This window comes from Sphaerodactylus townsendi, linkage group LG07 (genome assembly GCF_021028975.2).
Source record: "Sphaerodactylus townsendi isolate TG3544 linkage group LG07, MPM_Stown_v2.3, whole genome shotgun sequence".
Classification (NCBI taxonomy): domain Eukaryota; kingdom Metazoa; phylum Chordata; class Lepidosauria; order Squamata; family Sphaerodactylidae; genus Sphaerodactylus; species Sphaerodactylus townsendi.
The window spans coordinates 18,534,409-18,555,489 of NC_059431.1; the positions used below are offsets into that span (position 1 = coordinate 18,534,409).

Genomic DNA, 21,081 nt, shown 5'->3' on the forward strand with positions numbered 1-21,081 from the left:
CACGAGCTGTTAACCTCCTACGCCACTGCTGCTCCTCAGATCTCCTCAGGTTAAATTGCTTTTGTCGTTGCATTAGGGCTGCTTTTCGGGAGGCTTGGGATAGATTTGGATGGGCAGTAGGGTTCCCAACCTACACGTGATGGGTGGAGATCTCCTGGGATTACAACTGATCTGCAGGCAACAGTGGTCAGTTCCCCTGGAGAAGATGACTGCTTTGGAAGGTGGATTCTATGGTATTATACTCTACTGAGAGGCCTCCCCTTCCCAGACCCCACCTTCCCCAGGTCCCCTCCCCCCCCCCACAAATATCTAGGAATGTCCCAGTCCAGAGCTGACAACCCTAATGGGCCATGGGATTGTTTTTTGGGCCTTTATGCACGTGCAGTTTCCTCCGCATTGAGCGCACATTCCCTTTGGGTTGGATTCTCGACCCCACCTACCCTGTTTCCCCGAATATAAGACATCCCCGGAAAATAAGACATAGTAGAGGTTTTGCTGAAGTGCAAAATATAAGGCATCCCCCGAAAGTAAGACATAGCAAAGTTTTTGTTTGGAAGCATGCCCGACGAACAGAACACAGAAAAATAAGACATCCCCTGAAAATAAGACATAGCACATCTTTGGGAGCAAAAATTAATATAAGACACTGTCTTATATTCGGGGAAACACGGTATGGCATTTCCCCTTAGTTTGTAGGTTTCAGGTTATCATTCAGATCATATTCTGAGGTCATAGATGAATACACAGTGCCTTTTACCGAATCAGACCCTATTAAGGCCAGTACTGTGTAGTCTGACTGGCGACTATTCTCTAGGACCTCAGTTATGGTCTTTGCACTAACTCCCTACCTGATATTTTTAATTAGCGATACTGGGCATTGAACTGGGGACCTTCTGCATTAGGGTCATCAGGTCCAGGTTAGTACCTGGAGATTTGGAGGCGGAGCTTGATAAGAGCTTAATAGATCCCTGTGTCTAACCAGCAGCCCACTCCTGCATACTTAATTAGAGGGAAATCCCAATGAGTTCAATGGGAATGAATCACAAGTAAGCATATGAAGGACCTGCTGCTAAGGGTGCCAGTTCCACACGAAACAATGCATTCCACGTTCTCTTGATCTGATTATCACTATTATCCATTTGGGCTGCTTTCATGCAGCAACAGGTCTCTTGCTGCTGCCAATCCAGAGATATTCAGGATTTGTGTCTCACACAGGCACTGCACCACAACACTTTTGTGTACGTCACTGCCACAAAACAAGCCGGGACGCACCTTGCATATCAGTGATAAGCAAACCGCCTCCAGTTCTTTCGTACACCCAGTGCTGGAAGGTACAACACTTTTGCCCGGCTTCTGAATCTCTCCTCATGAAACTGATTTCTTTCCCATCCTTGACAGAGTATTTCACAAAGTCTCCAATTAGCTCCTCTTCCACGGTGGCGTATGGGATGTTACTGTTGGGCCGATGGATCAGGAAAATGGGAATGATTCTGCAATCAAAAACCAACAAAAGAACATCCTAAAGCCTTAACAATCTGAAGAAGCATTTAATAGACTCCGGGGAAAAGATTTGTGATGAGGGAGAGGAACCGAGAGGGTGTGATAGTGGAACTAGGGTTGTCCACCGCCGTCTGGTTGATCTTTAGAAGATGGAGGCCCTTTCTGCACAGACATTTTAAAAGCGTTTTGGGGTAGGAAATAAAAACATTTCCTCCAAGGAGTTCTGCATTGTTTTTCCCCCCAAATGTTTTATTTGGAGCCTCAAAACATTTTAAATGCATCCTGTTTTCCAGCGATTCTTTTGGCTGAAACGTTTTGTAAAAGGGCTTCGTTTGCCTGTGTCGTCCCTTTAACCTCCGTTTTGTGAGCTCACTCCTTGCCCGCAGAAGCCCCTTTCCCTGTTTTTGGAGCATTCCAGAGCATTTTTTTAGATTTTGGGGGGGGTTCCCCGCATCAACTACAGAAAACTCAGGGAATTTGCAGTACGAGGCTGTTAAACACAGAAGTACCAATTTGTCCACGCACTGGGAAAAAACAGGGAAAAACAGAAAATGGCAGTCAGGAATCATTTCAGGGGAGTGAGTGAGAACAAAAGGGGGGAATCGAAAATATTTTGCAACAGTTTTAAGAGATTTGTGCAAAAAGAGCCAAAGATCAGTGATACTGGAAACAAACAGATGGGTGCTGTGTGGTTTCCGGGCTGTATGGCGGTGTTCTAGCAGCATTCTCTCCTGACGTTTCGCCTGCATCTGTGGCTGGCATCCTCAGAGGATCTTCAGATCCTCTGAAGATGCCAGCCACAGATCCTGAAGATCCTCTGAAGATGCCAGCCACAGATCCTGAAGATCCTCTGAAGATGCCAGCCACAGATCCTGAAGATCCTCTGAAGATGCCAGCCACAGATCCTGAAGGTCCTCTGAAGATGCCAGCCACAGATGCAGGCGAAACGTCAGGAGAGAATGCTGCTAGAACACGGCCATACAGCCCGGAAACCACACAGCACCCCAGTGATTCCGGCCGTGAAAGCCTTCGACAATACATTGAACAAACAGATGCTTTGGAGGGTGGGATCTACATGGCTATATAACCTAGTAGAGTCCTTCTCTTCACCAAACTCCATCTTCCCAGAGTCCATCCTGAAAATCTCCAGGAATTCCCCAGTCTGGAGTTGGCAACGCATTACATTCACAAAACAATATACATATAATGAAAACAGGTATGGCGTGCAGTCAATCAATCATAAACAAAAAAACTACACCCAGGCTACATATAAAACCAAGTGCGCAAAATTTAATACAACAATGCAGAAATACTGGAACAGATAACAAAATGACCCAAAATGACTAAGGAAATTATAAAGTCCACAACAGTGCAAAGAATACAAACATGGGACGAGCTTGTCCCATCACCCATTTTGTAGTGAAAAAACTCCACTTCCTCAGCAATACATTTTAATCTTGCCCATATATTTTGAAGTCACTGACATGGGATATACTGTGCATTCCAATAAATTCATAGATGTGACATTTTCTATTAGGCTAAGTGCATTAAAAGTTAAAAGGCTTGATCAGAATCTTTTTCTCCAATGCATTACATCCAACCAGTTTCTAAGAACATTTTTAACAACATCCCCCAGCGGTGGTCAGTTGTGTGGCACCACAAAGATTCTTCTGGAAACTTCTTCTTAAGTCAGGATGGAGCACAGCTACAGTGACTTATAAACAAATCCCTCAGGCTATTCCCTTACCAGCTCCAGACACTATTCTTGTCCAGAGAACTGTTCTGACATGTTGTTTACATCTTTTTAAAAGTGTAATTTTGTCACACAAAGTGCTAATTTTGGAGGGGTTTCAATTTGTTTTGATTATGTATTACAGAAGAACACATCCTGGAAATTAAAAAAAAATACAATCCCCTTCAATATTCACCCTTCATGTGCTGAATGGTAAAACTATCTGTCTGTCTGTCTGTCTGTCTGTCTGTCTGTCTGTCTGTCTGTCTGTCTGTCTGTCTGTCTGTCTGTCTGTCTGTCTGTCTGTCTGTCTGTCTGTCTGTCTGTCTGTCTGTCTGTCTGTCTGTCTGTCTGTCTGTCTGTCTAGCTATCTATCTATGGACCTTGGGCTAGTCACAGCTTCTCAGAGCTCTCTCAGCCCCACCTACCTCACAGGGTGCTTGTTGTGAGGGGGGAAGGGCAAGGAGATTGTAAGCCCCTTTGAGTCTCCTGCAGGAGAGAAAGGGGGGATATAAATCCAAACTCTTCTTCTTCTTCTTCTATGTGTATATACACACATATTAAAGGGTGGGCTCATTGGTAATGGCAGTTGCAATTGACTCTCCTAGGGATAAAGAGGCTGCATGTGAGATTATCTTTTCTCACCTTACCCAGGACTGCCATACACGAGGCAAGAAATTCCTCGTTTTGTGTTAGGCTGCCCTGGACAAGGTCAGTCTTGAAGTAAATATGAGTGTCATCTTGCATGTGTGGCAGATGTGAACAAGTCTTGACCTGTGTCGGGCTTCAGCAGATGTGATTAGGAGATTCTCACCTTGCCTAGGGCCACCCTTAAGGTTACCTACCTCAGGTTGGGCCTAGAAATCTCCCAGAATTACAACTTTAGAGATCAGTTTCTCTGGAGGAAACAGCTGCTTTGGAGGGTGGTACCTCACTGAGGTCTCACCCCTCCCCAAAATGCCAATCTTTCCAGGTGCCACTCCTAAATCTCTAGGGATTTTACAACCCACCATTGGCATCCCTAGTTACCCCCAGACACTGGGTATCCCTACTGCATGAGTTTGTGGGTATGGAGTGGCCCCTCGGCCATCAGCTCACTGAGAATTTTCCTGATGGCCATAGTGGCCAATCCACTCCATAGGCTATTCGAATTGAGTAGGTTATTCATAGTGGTTACATAGTGGTTGAGCTGAGGATGGGAGCTCCATTTGGAGCTCCCATCCTCAGGAGTGGAATGGCCACTATGGCGCGCCTAGTGAATTGGCCACTATGGATTGGCCACTATGGCGCTCCATTTGGAGCTCCTAGGACAGTGATGGTGAACCTTTTTGAGACCGAGTGCCCAAATTGCAACCCAAAGCCCACTTATTTATTGCAAAGTGCCAACACGGCAATTTAACCTGAATACTGAGGTTTTAGTTTAGAAAAAACGTTTGGCTCTGAGGCACACATTACTCTGGAGTAAGCTTGGTGGTAGTCAATGGCTTTGCTTTGAAGCAACCGTGCAACTCTTTGAACGGGTGAATCACGACCCTAGGAGGGTTTACTCAGCAGCAAGCCCCATTGCCAGCAACCGAGCTTACTCTCAGATAAAAGATTGCGCTTTAGTTCTTTGCGTGAAAATCAGTGGGATTTAACAGCGCTTAACAGGGTTACCTACTCTGCTTTCCCAAAGCAAGGTCTTAGGTTTAATGCTAATAATCGTGCCTAGTGGCCCAGGCCAGACTAGATGTGGGGGGGAGGGCGATTTCCCCCCACATGACGAACGCTGTTTGCACGTGCCCACAGAGAGGGCTCTGAGTGCCACCTCTGACACCCGTGCCATAGGTTCGCCACCACTGTCCTAGGAGGAAGGCTGAGGGGAAAAAAATGTCAATTAAAAATATCCCCTGTTGCCCCACACTATAGTTGCAGAAAGTTTCAAATGTCACAACCGCATCACCCGTATAGTTGCTGTGACACAAAATTAAAACATCCACTCACTCAGGCACCTCTCCGAAACTTTCTAATTGTGTGGCTTCAGCAGCATAAATCTTGGCATATTCTCTTGCTGTGTTCTGAATGTAGCATTCCTGTATAAAAGAGAGCCCAGAGGAATGGTAAGAAATGAAAAACTATCAACACAGCGGGCAGTATCGGTGTTCAAACGACAGCCCGCATCCCCCGGGCCCTGTTTAGCAAGTGATACAACCTGCATTTACCTGCAACGCCAATTTGTAATTCTTTTTAACAAGTTCGTCGTTGTTCTTGGTCCCATAGGCAATGGCGTTGTGCACTTTCAGAACGCAAAGGTGACCGGGGCTGAACACCGGCACTAAGCCCTGCATGACTTTGCTTCGGAAAGCCTTCCGGTGCACTCCTTCCCCAAAATGTAGCTCTTCCGTTGTGATTCTGCCATGCAGACTGTTACTGAAGTAACTGTCGCAGATGAAATCTTCTCTGAACATCAGCTGCAAGAATTCAATTTCTTCCAAGCCTACAAAGAAAGAAAGAAAGAAAGAAAGAAAGAAAGAAAGAAAGAAAGAAAGAAAGAAAGAAAGAAAGAAAGAAAGAAAGATAGAAAGATAGAAAGATAGATAGATAGATAGATAGATAGATAGATAGATAGATAGATAGATAGATAGATAGATAGATAGATAGATAGATAGATAGATAGATTGATTGATTGATTGATTGATTGATTGATTGATTGATTGATTGATTGATTGATTGATTTGTTATATCCACAGGGCAAGTGAAAATCTTTTTTATCTGCTTTGGGGCTGTTACATGTCAAAGATTGGTCTGACTTTGACAAGTGCATTTTCTTCATCGTTACCAGAGTCGTATACTATTTCAGCATCACTTTTTCGGGTAGACTAAAGAGCACCTCTTCCTCACCATTTTGTCCACGCATCAAGTCAGACTAGCAAAGGCACATCAAGAGGCACACTAGATCAGACCAGAGTCCATCTAGTCCAGCACTCTGCTACTCGCAGTGGCCCACCAGATGGCTTTGGGAGCTCACATGCAGGATGTGAAAGCAATGGCCTTCTGCTGCTGCTGCTCCCAAGCACCTGGTCTGCTATGGCATTTGCAATCTCAGATCAGGGAGGAGCAAGATTGGGAGCCATAGATCGACTTCTCCTCCATAAATCTGTCCAAGCCCCTTTTAAAGCTATCCAAGTTAGTGGCCATCACCACCTCCTGTGGCAGCATATTCCAAACACCCATCACGCATTGCATGATTTTATTCTTGATGAATAAAAGAAAAGCCGTGCACCTGTTCTAACGGGAATGGAGCGAATAATCCTGCTTCTTCATGAGTCAAAACAAATCAGACACCCGGTCAACTGGGTGAACTGGAGAGGACTAGCACAATATGTCTGCCAATAGCTTCTGGCAAAACATTATCCGTGGTTAATTACATGCTTGGGTTATTATGAAACGCAGGCTAACAGGCGTGGGGAACGTGCACCTGGCCTCTGAATTCCCTGTCTTCCTTGTTGGATCATGTTATGACAAAAGCCTTGGCAAAAACCACATATTCAAGCACTGGGAATTCATGCCTCAAAGCAGGTTTGGTTGTGTTTCTTTTCATCTGAGTACCCAGCTTGCTAGAAATAAAAGCGTGAACAACTCGAGAAGGCCATAGCGAACTACCCAGTAAACACATAGGCCCACTCCACACAGGCCAGTCAACATGGGTGTAGAACAGTTAAAAAAACATTTTGGGGGAGGGACTCTGAGCAGACTCCGCCCCTAAGACGATTCCGCCCCGTGTTATTTTCCCCAAACTGGGTTTTTTAAAGAATCGCGCTATTTGCGAATCTTTTCAAAAAATCCCGGGGTTGCAGCCGCGTGGGCAGAAGGCGCTTTATTCGCCTCTGTTTTCCTTTAAAAAAAAAAAATTCACGGCTTACATCTACGTAGCTACGCAGGTGCAGATGGTCGTTTTGTGAGACGTCAATATGGCTGTGAGGGTTCATTTGTGCATGTGTGGGAAGTAAATTTTAAAAATGGATCCATCTCTGTGTGAAGGCATGACAGCAACCCACCTTGTTTCTGTGGGCTCCAAATCGCTGCCTGCACGGATGCATGTGAATGCAAAAGCAGGAAAATGGGCTACTTTATCCCAACTGCAACCCACTACACATTTACTGTGTGGAAAGGGCCATAGAATACCTAGTAAACATCATGATGTGACGTCACCTCATGGGTCACTAATGACCCAGTATTTACACAGGGGGCTACCTTTACCTTTTACCTTTACAGGAACCCCCTGTAAACACAAGAGGAACGTTGTCCTGTCGGAGTTCAAGCAGCCCAGGGTCATGATCCTTTCCTATGGAAAACCAGGGCACTGAGTGCAATGAAGCAAACAAAAGCCGGCCCCTCGAGGAATGCAGATGAATTAGGTTACTCAGTAGTGACAGGTAAACACTCTGCATATGTTTGAATGTACCAGCTCCACCTATGACCAAAGTCTAATTTTTCAGGCTACCTTCGCGGAGAGAATATTTAAAAGGTGGTGCCTTACCTGTGAAATATTATCTCCCTGAACACTGCCCAGGGCCTACCTGATCCTCCAGTCCAAAACATTTCTTGCTACCCAGGCTTTTAACCAAAGGGGTTCCATCTTTTAAAAAGCTGTTTCACAATCTCTTTCTAAGGCCCTTTCCGCACTGCGGAAAGGGCGCCCCTGCACCGGCAGGAATTCTAAGCAAGGGGAGGGATAACTGCATTCGCGACGGGAGCGTGCAAGCGGCAGCCGCCTCGCAGAGGCCGGTGCAGGAGAGTGTGGCTCGCGCATGGAGCTGCCTCTTCCCCGTGCCTCTCATTGCTCGTCGCCACTACGCTCTGTTGGATTCCCTAAGACCCGCCCACGCTGCCCTCCGACCTCCAGGGGTTGGAGGACAGCGAGGGAGGGTCTCAGCAGTCCAGTAGAGTGACAAAGGCGACGAGGTGAGTGGGGGGGACGGGGAAAACAGCGTGTTCCCAGCGGTGCCATGACGCTGCCCTGGGAGTGGTGGAGGGGAGCTAGGTTGGCGCTGCTGCGTTTTAGCAGCACCCCCTGTGCGAACGGCTCCCTGGGGACGGCGTTTTTGCCGTCCCCAGGGCGCCGTATATGGCCCGTGCAGAAAGGGCCTAAGTTAGAGAGGACTGTTAGAGAGGCTTCCCCACCTCCCACCCCTCCAATTTTTATTGTAATGACTTGCTTTTAATGACTTGCTTTTAATGACTTGCTTTTAATGACTACTCCTGGTTTTGTTGCATTGTTGTAATAGTTTTAGTAGTAAGCTGCACCAAACCAGTCTCTGGAGAGGCAGCACTGAACTTTTCTAAATAAATAAAAGCAACACAGAGGAGCGATTTCGATTTTGCACAATTTGCCATGGGAAACGCAGAACAGACTTACCTTCGACATCTTGAAAACTTGAAAGATGCTCCAGGACTGCAAAGAGATGGAAAGCAAGATGGTAATGATTCAGCCAACCACAAGGCAGCAGCCGTAACTCTTTTGCCGTGAAAAGACAAGATGTGAGCCATTACCTTCCGAGGTCAGGTTGAAATCCGCAGTGGCCTTTCCGTACGCATTTTTCAAGCAGCAGCAGTATATTCCTTGATCTTTCTTACCAGCTTGAACTATTGCCAAGGATACAGGAAACTCATCTCCTGCACTAGAAGAGAAGTTTGTATTTGAAAAGGCTTGAACATAGTCCCCTAAAGACATGACCATTCTGCTGACATGAATCATGAGCCTGCTAGCTCATTGCTTTATTCCGAATCAGGAATACCGTGAATTTTCCATGCTTCTTCAGGTTCTGTTCACATGAATCTGAATCCTGATTTTTCCAGGTTTCTGGATCACATGACTGGAAACTGTACACACAGAGAAAATACACAAAGTTCCCAATTCATTTGAGGAGAAGAAGAACAGTTTGGATTTTTATCCCACCTATCTCTCCTGTAAAAAAAGCTTACAAACTCCTTTCCTTCCTCTCCCACAACAGACACCTTGTGAGGTAGGTGGGGCTGAGAGAGTTCCAAAGAACTGTGACTAGCCCAAGGTCAGGAATGTAGGAGTGCGGAAGCACATCTGGTTCGCCAGATAAGCCTCTGCCACTCAGATGGAGGAATGGGGAATCAAACCTGGTTCTCCAGATTAGAATTTACCTGCTCTTAACCACTACACCACGCTGGCTCTGCATATATCGGAGTGCACCTGTATGCTCCCAATATGATTGACTGGCAGGCTACCAGTTCATGTGAATGGAATAAGCATCTGCAGAGAACTCATGCCTCAAAACATATTATTTCATCTGCCACATGTCCATTTTTGATATGTTTGTTGTTGGAGGGTTCCACTTAACGATCTCTCAGTTGTAAGTTATTTTGTTTACATCAGAACACAAACTGAGTGAGCTACCCTAAAACCTCCAACAGCTGAATTGAAAACGGCCCCAAATTTGCAAGCGTTAGTGGAGTGAGTCTCTGCCCCCCACAAGATGAACTCTGTGTGTGCGTGCCCACAGAGAGGGCTCCAAGTGCCACCTCTGGCACCCGTGCCATAGGTTCGCCATCACTGCCCTAGCGTGATTTTTCGGGATTTTTGGAGGATGCTTGAAATATAAGCCCTACTCCAAAAATAAGCCCTAGTTACAGATTCCCCAGCACAGCTGATCTGGTCACGTGAGGGGTGCAAAATCATGGGGAAAAAATAGGACATCTCCTGAAAATAAGCCCTAACCCATCTTTTGGAGCAAAAATTAATATAAAACCCTATAAGACCCTATATAAGACCCTATATAATATAAGACCCTATATAAGAAACATGGTATATAGGCAAGAACTGGACAAAGGCTTTTCTGAGGATCAGAACCTGAATTATTAAGAGCTCTGTAAACCTAAAGGAAATTGATGGCACCAATCTTCTAAGAATACGTTCCCTTTTCACTACGTTTGGGATTATTTGCCTTCTTAAGACTTTGTTCACATCATTCACAGACTTTTGATCACAGAGTATGTAAAATCTGTGAGCCAGCGTGGTGTAGTGGCTAAGAGCAGGTGGATTCTAATCTGGAGATTTGATTCCCCACTCCGCCACCTGAGTGGCGGAGGCTTATCTGGTGAACCAGATGTGTTTCCACACTCCTACATTCCTGCTGGGTGACACCGGACTAGTCACAGTTCAGCCCCACCTACCTCACAAGGTGTCTGTTGTGGGGAGGGGAAAGGAAAGGAGCTTGTACGCCACCTTGAGTCTCCTTACAGGAAAGAAAGGTGGGATATAAATCCAAACTCTTCTTCTTCTCCTCCATTTTAAAAATGATCACAGACTATATGGCATTATCCTCCCTTTTTAAAAGTATCACAAAGCATATTGTCTCTCTTTTAATCTCCACTTTCTTTTTTCCCCCTTCCGGCATAAAGGAAATGTTGGATGACAAATGGAACCAACGGGCAAATGAATAAATAAAATAATCCTCTTGTCTGTATTCTCCTTACCTTCTCTGCACTCGAGCAAGTAGTTGAGAGTCTTTAGTCCACGTAATAACTGCATCTTCATGAATTTCCATAAACTGGCAGCATAATTTGATATTTCCAGAGCAATCAGGGAACAATTCTGCTTGGATATTCTTCAGCAGTTTGGGGGCTTCAAATTTAAAAAAACACACACACACTACAATTTAGTAAGCAAAGTAAAATACAAAGTAGCCCCCTCAAGATCCGTTTGAAGATAACATTTTTAAATTTGAAGCGAACATTTTTAAAGGAGTTGCTCCTGCAGCGTGATTAATAAATCTTACATTTGGAAATCATTAATGATGCACATTCCCTGTCATTGATGTGGATGTTTAAGTTTTGGTGATGGTATTAGTTCTGTTGATGAAAAATAAACCAGTTTTTCACCTTAAAATGGACTAAAGAAGGTCAACACCGGCAGTAATAAGCAGAAGGGGGTGGTGGTCAAGGATTAAATTCTTCATTGTTATTTCCTGATTCCAAAACATTTTGCCTGTGACTTCATCAGCAAATCTATTGGATAAGTCCCCTGTCTCAAGGTAAGGCATAAGTCCCCTGTCTCAAGGTAAGACTGAAGAAGCCACAGGCGAAAAATGTTGGATAAGGAAATAATTAGAGAGCTAGTCCAAGACAAAATGAATTTTAACGGAGATAAATGTAAGATACTACACTTAGGCAGAAAAAAATGAAATGCACTGATATAGGATGGGAGACACCTGGCTTGACAACAGTACAAGTGAATGGGATCTAAGAATCTGAGTAGACCCCAAACTGAAAATGAGACAGCAGTGTGATACGGCAGCCAAGAAAGCCGATGTAATTCTGGGCTGCATCAATAGGAGTACAGTGTCTAGATCAAGGTATGTAATTGTACCTCTCTATTCTGCATTGGTCAGACCTCACCTGGAATACTGTGTCCTGCTCTGGGCACTGTAGTTCAAGAAGGATATTGACAAGCTGGAACAGGTCCAGAGGCGGGCAGCCAAAATGGTAAAAGGTCTGGAATCCATGTGATACAAAGAGATACTTGGGGAGCTGGTTATGTTTAGTCTGGAGAAGAGAAGGTTAAGGGGTGGCATAGTACACATGTTGAAATATTTGAAAAGATGTCATGAAGATGGAGCAAACTTGTTTCTGCTGCCCCAAAGACTAAGATAAGGGGTAATGGGTTCAAGATACAGGGAAAGACATTTCACCTAAACACTACGATGAGCTTCCTGACAGTAAGGGCTGTTCGACAATTGAATACATTTCCTTGCAGTGTGGTTGAGTCTTCTTTTTTGGAGTTTTTTTAAACAGAGGCTGGATGGTAATCTGTCTGGAGTGCTTTGATTATATATTCCTGCATGGCAGGGGGTTGGACTGGATGGCCTTGTGGTCTTTTCTAACTCTGTGACAATAAAGAATTTAATAAACACCTTGATTCTTTTCTTCTGCAGACCAAAGGAGGGATAAGTGGCATAGCATTTTGCCATGGTTTGGGTATCAATTTGCAGTGGTTTTTCATCAACTCTCTTCATGGCCCTGTTTTCCATTTCTTGCCTTTTATTGGCTCCTCCATCCCTTCTCCATGCCTTCTAAAATCACATCAAAAGTGGTTTGAGAAAGCATGGGTGGATTCCGCCCAGGGGAAATATAACAGATGTAGAGTGCAATACAAACTGTTTTGTGGAGGGACTTTGCACAGGTCCCGTTCCCAAAATGAGTTTGTCCTGTTTTATTTCCCACGTTGGAGCTACTCCTGCACAAACGGCCAGACAGGAGGCACTTTATATCCCTCTCTTCCACCATGCTGTCCACAGTCAGGGAGAATCCGCCTGCCACAGCAATATGTTCATTATTGCCCTGCCATCGCAGGGAGGTCCCTTTTCTTTTTAAATTTTTTGAGTGTTGCACATGTGCAGCTACGCAGGTGAAGCTGATTAGATAGATATATCTAAGATATTAGATAAAGTGGCATAATAGGCGCTGGATTACAGCAGTATATATTACCTATTAGTTACTTGTAAAGTATGCCAAATTGTTGACTATTAGACTTATCAAACTATTATATCTCCATAACACATCTCCACGGGTGACATTGACGCAATAATATTTACAAGATTATGAACATTGTTGGTTTAACAAATACATGATTATGGACTTGAGAGAAGGTTGTCTTGTGATAAATTTTTGCATGAATTGGATTTAAAGTGGAGATATATATGTGTTATGGAGATATAATAGTTTGATAAGTTTAATAGCCAACCATTTGGCATACTTTACAAGTAACTAATAGGTAATATAAATTGCTTGAGCCAGCGCCTATGTGCCACGCGTGTTTGTGTATCTTATATTGTTTTGAACGTAGCACATTCATTTCATAGATTGTGGGACAATCGGCATGACTGTGGGGGTTCAGTTTTGTATGCCTGCGCAGCTACACATATGTTTCAGGAAACTGTTTTTTTTAAAAAGAGAAGCGTCTCTATGCGAAGGCACAAAAGCAACCTGGATTGTTTCCATAGGCTTCAGTCGCTACCTGCACCGCTCACATGTGAACAGGACAAAGGAAAACAGGTTCCTTCATAATGACTGTTGTGCATAATCTAACATGGAGAAACAACCAAAAAAACACAGGAGGACAACAAATAAAAAACACACATTTGATGAAGCTTGGTGAAAAAATACTGCAGATCAGCACCCACACTGCAGGAAAACTGCTAAGTGAAAAGATCCATAATCTTGTTGAATATTTTTTTTTGCATTGATTATTTATTTACATTTTCTGTGGGTGAACTCTGGCACTGGACATGGGGAACAGGACTAAATCACCTACATCCCTGTTCCAAATTCTCATTTGCCCTGTCTCAAATGAAGCTCTTCTATCTCAGGAGAGCCAGCATAGTATAGTGGTTAAGAGCAGGTGGACTCTAATCTGGAGAACCAAGTATGATTCCCAACTCCTCCACATGAGTGGTAGACTCTTATCTGGTGAGCTGGATTTGTTTCCCTGCTCCTACACATAGAGCCTGCTGAATGACTTTGAATCAGTCAAAGTTCTCTCAGGACTCTCTCAGCCCCACCTACCTCACAAGGTGTCTGTTGTGGGGAGAAAGGCTATTGTAAGCCCCTTTGAGTCTCCTTACAGGAGAGAAAGGGAGGTATAAATCCAATCTCCTCTTCTCCAAGTTAGACCAGAGTCCTATGATATAAATCCACATAGGGCTCAATACAATTTCCTTTCCTTTCGAACCAAAGTATTTATGTCTTCTTTAATAAGAAATAAAGGACATTTTCGCATGGTCAGAGGAGGTAACAGTTATTAAGTATCAGCTGAGAAAAGGGACAGGTACTGGGGAGGGGACAAAAGCTAGTTAATTTGCCATGATAGCTGTTCATTGAACCAAGGATGTCTCATAACTGAACAATTTATTTTTCGGTAATTGAGTATTGAATTGGGAAGTGTTCATAACTCAAGCTTATGGATCATGCTCTGCATGAGTAAGATCCCAGTTCCAGTCACTAGTTTTGGATGGAGGCCAGGAAAGACATCTTTCTCAGGTCTACAAGAGATGCTGCTCAAGGTCTGTTGACATATGCGGGGCTTGGCAGCTGTGAAAAAGCCAGACTCTATGCTGGGGATAATTAGGAAAGGAGTTGATAATAAAACTGCAAAGATTGTCATGCCCTTATATAAAGCAGTGGTGCGACCGCACTTGGAGTACTGTGTCCAGTTCTGGTCGCCGCATCTCAAAAAGGATATTGAGGAGATAGAAAAAGTGCAGAGAAGGGCAACAAGGATGATTGAGGGACTGGAGCACCTTCCTTATGAGGAGAGGCTGCAGCGTTTAGGACTCTTTAGTTTGGAGAGGAGACGTCTGAGGGGGGATAGGATTGAAGTCTATAAAATGATGCATGGGATAGAAAATGTTGACAGAGAGAAATTTTTCTCTCTTTCTCACAATACTAGAACCAGGGGGCATACATTGGAAATGCTGGGGGGAAGAATTAGGACTAATAAAAGGAAACACTTCTTCACGCAACGTGTGATTGGAGTTTGGAATATGCTGCCACAGGAGGTGGTGATGGCCACTAACCTGGATAGATTTAAAAGGGGCCTGGGCAGATTTATGGAGGAGAAGTCGATCTATGGCTACCAATCTTGATCCTCCTTGATCTGAGATTGCAAATGCCTTAGCAGACCAGGTGCTCGGGAGCAGCAGCAGCAGCAGAAGACCATTGCTTTCACATCCTGCACGTGAGCTCCCAAAGGCACCTGGTGGGCCACTGCGAGTAGCAGAGAGCTGGACTAGATGGACTCTGGTCTGATCCAGCTGGCTTGTTCTTATGTTCTTATGGGTGTTGGGGCTCTGTCCCTCCACAGGTCAGCTTCCAGAAGTTGTCAACAGCTGTTACTCAATGGCCTCAACATTAGAAGGAGAGATTTCATAGAATCATCGATTTGGAAAAGGCCATTCAAGTCACTTAGTCCCCTGCTCAATGCAGGATCAGTTTAGGCCAGTGTTTGTCCAGCTGCTGCTTGAAGACTGCCAAACAGGGGGAGCTCACTGCTCCTAGGCAGCTGATTCCACTGCTGAACTAATTCTTACTGTAAACATATTTTTCCTTTTTAAAAAATGATGTATTTATTCTTTATTCATTAAAATGATGTATTTATTTTAAAAAAACCTGGTTGAGAAACAGGAAGCAAAAGGGTGGGTGTAAATGGGAAGTTCTCACAATGGCGAGATGTAGGGAGTAGTGTCCCCCAAGGATCTGTTTTGGGACCGGTGCTGTTTAACCTATTCATAAATGACCTAACCCTAACTTATTATTTTTATTTAATTTATTCAGTCATAAATTGTTCTCAAGACTGTAACAAAAACCCAAAACCCGAAAATCATCATAGCCCTATTCTAGGACTGCTCCCTAGAACTCAATGAAACACTAAGGCAAGCCACTGCCCTTGCTTTAACCCTAAGCCTAGCTTATTATTTTTATTAATTGTAACAAAAACCCCAAACCTGAAACTGACCATAGCCCTATTCTAGAACTGCTCCCTAGAACTCAACAAAAAACTAAGCCACGCCTGAGCCATTGCCCTCACCTTTACCCTAACCCTAATTTACTATTTTTATTAATTTATTCAGTCATAAATTGTTCCCAAATTGCAAAAAAACCCAAAACCTGAAACTGACCAAAGCCCAATTCTAGGACTGCTCCCTAGAACTCAACGAAACACTAAGACAAGCTTGGGCCCCTGCCCTTGCCCTAACCCTAACCTTAACTTACTATTTTTACTTAATTTATTCAGTCATACATTGTTCCCAAGACTGTAACAAAACCCCGAAACCTAAAAATGACCATAGCTCTACTCTAGGACTGCTCCCTAGAATTCAACAAAACACTAAGAAAAGCCTGAGACCCCGCCCTTGCCTTAACCCTAACCCTAACTTATTATCTTTCTTAGTTTATTCAATCATAAATTGTTCCCAAAATTGTAACAAAAACCACGAAACCTGAAATTTACCATAACACTATTCTAGAACTGCTCCCTAGAACTCAATGAAACACTAAGATAAGCCTGAGTCCCTAACCCTAACACGAACTTATTATTTTTATTTAATTTATTCAGTCATAAATTGTTCCCAAATTGCAAAATATATCCGAAATCTAAAACTGACCATAGCCCTATTCTCGGCCTGTGCCATAAAACTCAACACACACAGGCAACCCTGAGCCCCTGCCTTGCCCTAATGCTAACCCTAACTTATGATATTTTTTTTTGCCCTTTCCACATTCCTTGCTTGCCCGGCCCCGTTTTTTGCCCTTTCCACATTCCTTACTCCCCAGCCCCGTTTTTTGCCCTTTCCCCATTCCTTACTCCCCAGCCCCGTTTTTTGCCCTTTCCCCATTCCTTGCTTGCCCGGCCCCGTTTTTTGCCCTTTCCCCATTCCTTGGTACTCCAAAGTCATAATGAACAGCCCTAGAAGCATCACCAGCATCTCCTTATATGATGCTCAGACTCTTTTCCGCCTTGAAACAGCCCTCTGGCAAGTCTGGGGAATTTCCCATCCCTGGACAATGCACAATTGGAAAATCCTTTTCTGACCATACCTTTGCTGTCTATTTCTGATGGTGGTTTCCGTTGCTCTCTCTGACCTGCCTCCGCTTTGGAGACTTTTTTCCCACCACTGGCGTTGATGCCAGCATTTTCTTTCGCTCCAAGGCGTGGCTTCTTAACTTGAACCTTTGACACCGTCTTCTTCTTTACAGTTTCTTGCTTACGCTTCACGTCCTCGGGGCTACTCTGGGGTGCCTTGCAGAGCTTGGATGTCTCTTGCAACGTTGCCCTCTCTTCTTTTAAGGCACGTGGATCATCTGGAGGTTCTGCTGATGCACGTGACAGAAGTCTGCTTTGCAGGAGCTTGACCTTGGAATACTCACAGGCACAGGGCGCAACACTGCCCGGGGCCTTCATTTCAAGCTCTGGGGTCTTTAGATTTTTATTCTCATCAGCTGTGAACATACCGTCTCCACTGTCACTTGTAGATGTCCCTACATATTCCTCTTTAGACACTCCAGTGTGCTCACCAGAAGGGCACAAATAGTTTATACTTTCATGCCAGGAATGAATCTGGTCTAAAGTCAGCAACACCCTCATGTAAGGCTCAACTTCCGCTTCATCTAAGTCACACTCAAGGGACTCTTGATGATCCCTAGTGTCCCTTTCACAAGGGGTTATTTGGGTCTGTTTTCCTTCTTGCAGGTTTTGGTGCTCTTTCTGTTCCAGTTCAACGCTACCAAGCCAAATTTGTTCTTCAGGATCCATTAGGGCTCGCATGTAAGGCTCCACTTCAGTCTCTCCATAGTCAAAAGGAATGGACGTTTCTCTTTCCCCTGTATCTCTCTCATAGTGAACTATTTGGATCTCCTTCTCTTCTCCTACCCGCTGATACTGATCTTGCCTCAGTTCAGGTGTTTGTTCACTCATGCCCTTCTCAACTTTACTCTGCATGGATTCAGTTGGCATTAGGCTTTCAGCCTTAGAGGATTCTGCCTCCGAGGTTTTCATGCTACGCTCTTCATTCATACCTTCTTGATTTGCCTCTTGACTGCAAACAATGCCTACTATATTGCTAGCATCCAGGGTGACCTGACCTGAACTGGTACACTCATTTTTGATAATACCAGCTATTGTATTTTTAGAATCAGGTGTAAAGCCTGTAATATCCATTCTCATTACTTTCTCAACTGCACAAACAGTATCGGCAATGCTAGGCTTCCCCCCTGATATTCTTTGTTGAGAATCTGGCAGTAGTGTCTCCAAGACAGTTCCTGATTCTGGAATAATTTCCCCTGGAGTCGCTGTACAGTCCCTTGTTTCTTGGCTTACACTGTTTCCCTCATTCTGGTTGCTTCCTAATGGACCTTCAGATAGGAATTTACCTTCATAGGATGTTTTGAACACTGCTTCATATATATCAGCATCTTCTGGCTCATCCCACTCGATTATAGAGGAAATGTCTAGAACTAAATTATGTTCTAGCATGTGGTAGCTATAATTCCCTGCATGGGGTGCAGCTTGAAAATCTTCATTATTATTACCTGTCAAAACATCATTAGTGCCACAATTGCCACCGCTCTGAGCATTCGTTAACTCAGTTCCTTTCTCCTGAAAATTCTCTTCCGTGCTTTTATCAATTGCAGTAATTGAAGAACGTCCTTCGCTTGTCAATTGATCCACATTTTTGTCAGAAAAATTAGTAGACGAATACTCTTCCGGTGAGAGCTGGGTGGAATTGGCACCATCTTCTATTCTTGACTGGCATGCTGCAATGTGAGAATTTCTAGCAGGGGTCTCATTGGACTGCTTTTCAGTGGCCCAGTCTACATAATAAAAATCTTGTTCGGTATCAGGTGACTCACCGAAGTAATCAGTGGCTCCCTCCACTAACATTTTCTGACCCACACTCAGCAGAACTATTTCTAGAGCTTCTATATAAGCCACAGATAGGGGGGGTTCTGTGGTGTGAGATGAGGACACGTTATCAATCATGACCTTTCCTCCCTGAGAAGCAGATTTTGGAATAGGTCCATCATTGCCTGACCGTGTCTGCCTTTGATTATCCTCCAGGTATATTTCTGCATCAAAGAGATTGCCGCGTGAAAGAGGAACAGATGGCTTTTCTGTGCTGTGTTCAAAGGAAGCACCTAGACGCATGACATCTGTTTCCACAGGTAGAGCAAGAGAGCTCTGGCTCATAGACACATCACCGCCTGTTCCATCTGTTTTGAGCAGGCTGTTGCAATCTGTGTAGCCTCCCATTACCATTTCAAGTGCAGATGCCAACTCGGTGACAAGCTGATTATCTTCTGTTAAATGTCCTGGCACGGCCTGATGCTCCGTGCTTACATCTCCAGTGACATTCAGTCCTTCGGCCCCCTTGGCAGGGTTGGATCCAGCTGCTAAACTCTTAACCTCCCTGCTTGTGCAAGTGAAGTCACAGTCCCAGCCTTCTTCCTCATAAAGAAAAGTCCGTAACTGCTCATGCATCAGTGATAAGTCAGTTTCTCTAGACTCGGGTTCTGAGCATTCCAAGGTTGTCGGGAAATCCACTTTGGATAGATGTTCCATACAGGGAGAGTCATGGATTGTTTTTAGCTCATTGTCCTCGTGAGGTCTAGTTACACATACTATTCCTCTTTCTGTTTGCCTAATAGGGACAATTCCAGGAGTCAGAATGTCACGCAAGCCTTCTAGATGAGAAATGGAAGGGCTGTGATCCAGTGTATCAAGTAATACATTGTGGCTTACTGTATTGCCCGTGGTTATGACTTGAAGAGTTTGAGCCCCACTTGACTCCCATTGGTCAACCGCGCAAGTCCGGTGTGGTAGATAAAGGCTTGTGGGGATTTCCAATAGTTCATTCTCCATTTGAAAGCCATTTTCGCCACTGACCTCCTTCAAAGCTGGGTTTTTAGCATGCCCTGAGATACTTTTCGCAGGAGAAGAAGACGTGGAAACAGCTCCGTCATCTGTCTCAGGTTCTGTTATAAACAGCGCTAGCTCTTTGCCGACGGGCACTGCAGCTGCAGCCTCAGTTTCTTGCAGCTTTACCTAGAAGTAAGGGTAGAGAGAAAGAAATAAGACATATTAGGATAGTCAGTAAGAAAGCTACTGTGTTAGGCAGAGTTAGACAAAAAAAATGTTCATTCCTGAATTTCCTGTTTTGTGATTGGTCCAAAGCGGTCTGCAGTCAGGACGAATGAAAGCATCCATATGGAATTGCTTTAAAGTCTGAGAATCAATTTGTTTAATTCATATCCCGCCTTTCTCCCCAGTGGGGATCCAAGGGGCTTATATCATTCATTATCCCTACAACAACCCTGCGGATTAGGTTAGTCTGAGAGTAGTGTGATCCACCCAAGTTCACCTAGAGCAGTGGTGGCGAACCTTTGGCACTCCAGATGTTATGAAATACAATTCCCATCAGCCCCTGCCAGCACTTGTGATGTATGCTGAAGTAGGAGACTGATGGAAATTATGATCCATAACTTTATCTAGAGTGTAAGGTTCGCCTCCTCCTGAACTCGAGCTTCCCTGGCATGAGGGGGAATTTGAACCTGGCTTTCCCAGGTATTAGTCCAATTCCCAGGTACTAGTCCAATTCTCAAGACACCGAGGCCTGTGTGAATCCAGTTTAACGGGGCAATTGTAAAGTTTACACTTTTTCAACCAAAGGCCCAGAGGTGGGATCCAACCAGTTCTCACCACTTCTCTAGAAGTGGTTACTAATTTGTTCTGAGTGCCGAGAAGGGGTTACTAAAGCAACCTCCCTGCCCAATAGGGACTGGAGGTGCGTGTGTGCGGCGGCGCCACTGTTTGAATCCCACCACCATCGGAACCTGTTATTAAAATTTTTGGATCCCACCACTGCAAAGGCCCCTTCTGCCCAGCAACTGTGTAACAGGATGCAGTCAGGATAAAGAAACCCATTTTCCTGTTTTCATGTTCACATGCATCTGTGCAGGTGGTGGTTGGAGCCCACAGAAAAAATCCGGGTTGCTGTTGTGCCTTCACACGGAGACATGTCTATTTTAAAAAATTACTTCCCACGCGTGCATAGCTATGCAGGCATGCACAAATGAACCCCTACAGCCATGCTGAATGTCCCACAATACGGCCATCTGCGCCTGTGAAGCTACACAGATGCAACCATGAAATTTTAAGAAGGAAAGGGAGGTAAATAAAGCACCTCCTGCCTGGCCGTTTGCTTGCGAGTGGCTGCAACCTGGGATTTTAAAAAAGAAGCACTTCTTTAGCGATTTTCAAAAAACCTGGGGGGGGGGGGGGGGGG

The 21,081-nt window shown here is 44.5% G+C and overlaps 1 protein-coding gene across 1 annotated transcript in view; it reads right to left on the minus strand.

Annotated features, from left to right (window-relative positions):
- ALPK2 (alpha kinase 2) overlaps positions 1-21,081 on the minus strand; it is a 77,600-nt gene that overhangs the window by 14,466 nt on the left and 42,053 nt on the right. The window contains exons 5-11 of the mRNA XM_048504754.1: positions 16,838-19,841; positions 10,721-10,868; positions 8,765-8,892; positions 8,631-8,666; positions 5,434-5,708; positions 5,216-5,304; positions 1,273-1,490 (exon numbers count right to left, since the gene is read on the minus strand). Of these exons, the coding sequence (XP_048360711.1) occupies positions 1,273-1,490; positions 5,216-5,304; positions 5,434-5,708; positions 8,631-8,666; positions 8,765-8,892; positions 10,721-10,868; positions 16,838-19,841 (3,898 nt within the window). The remainder of the gene's footprint in view (positions 1-1,272; positions 1,491-5,215; positions 5,305-5,433; positions 5,709-8,630; positions 8,667-8,764; positions 8,893-10,720; positions 10,869-16,837; positions 19,842-21,081) is intronic.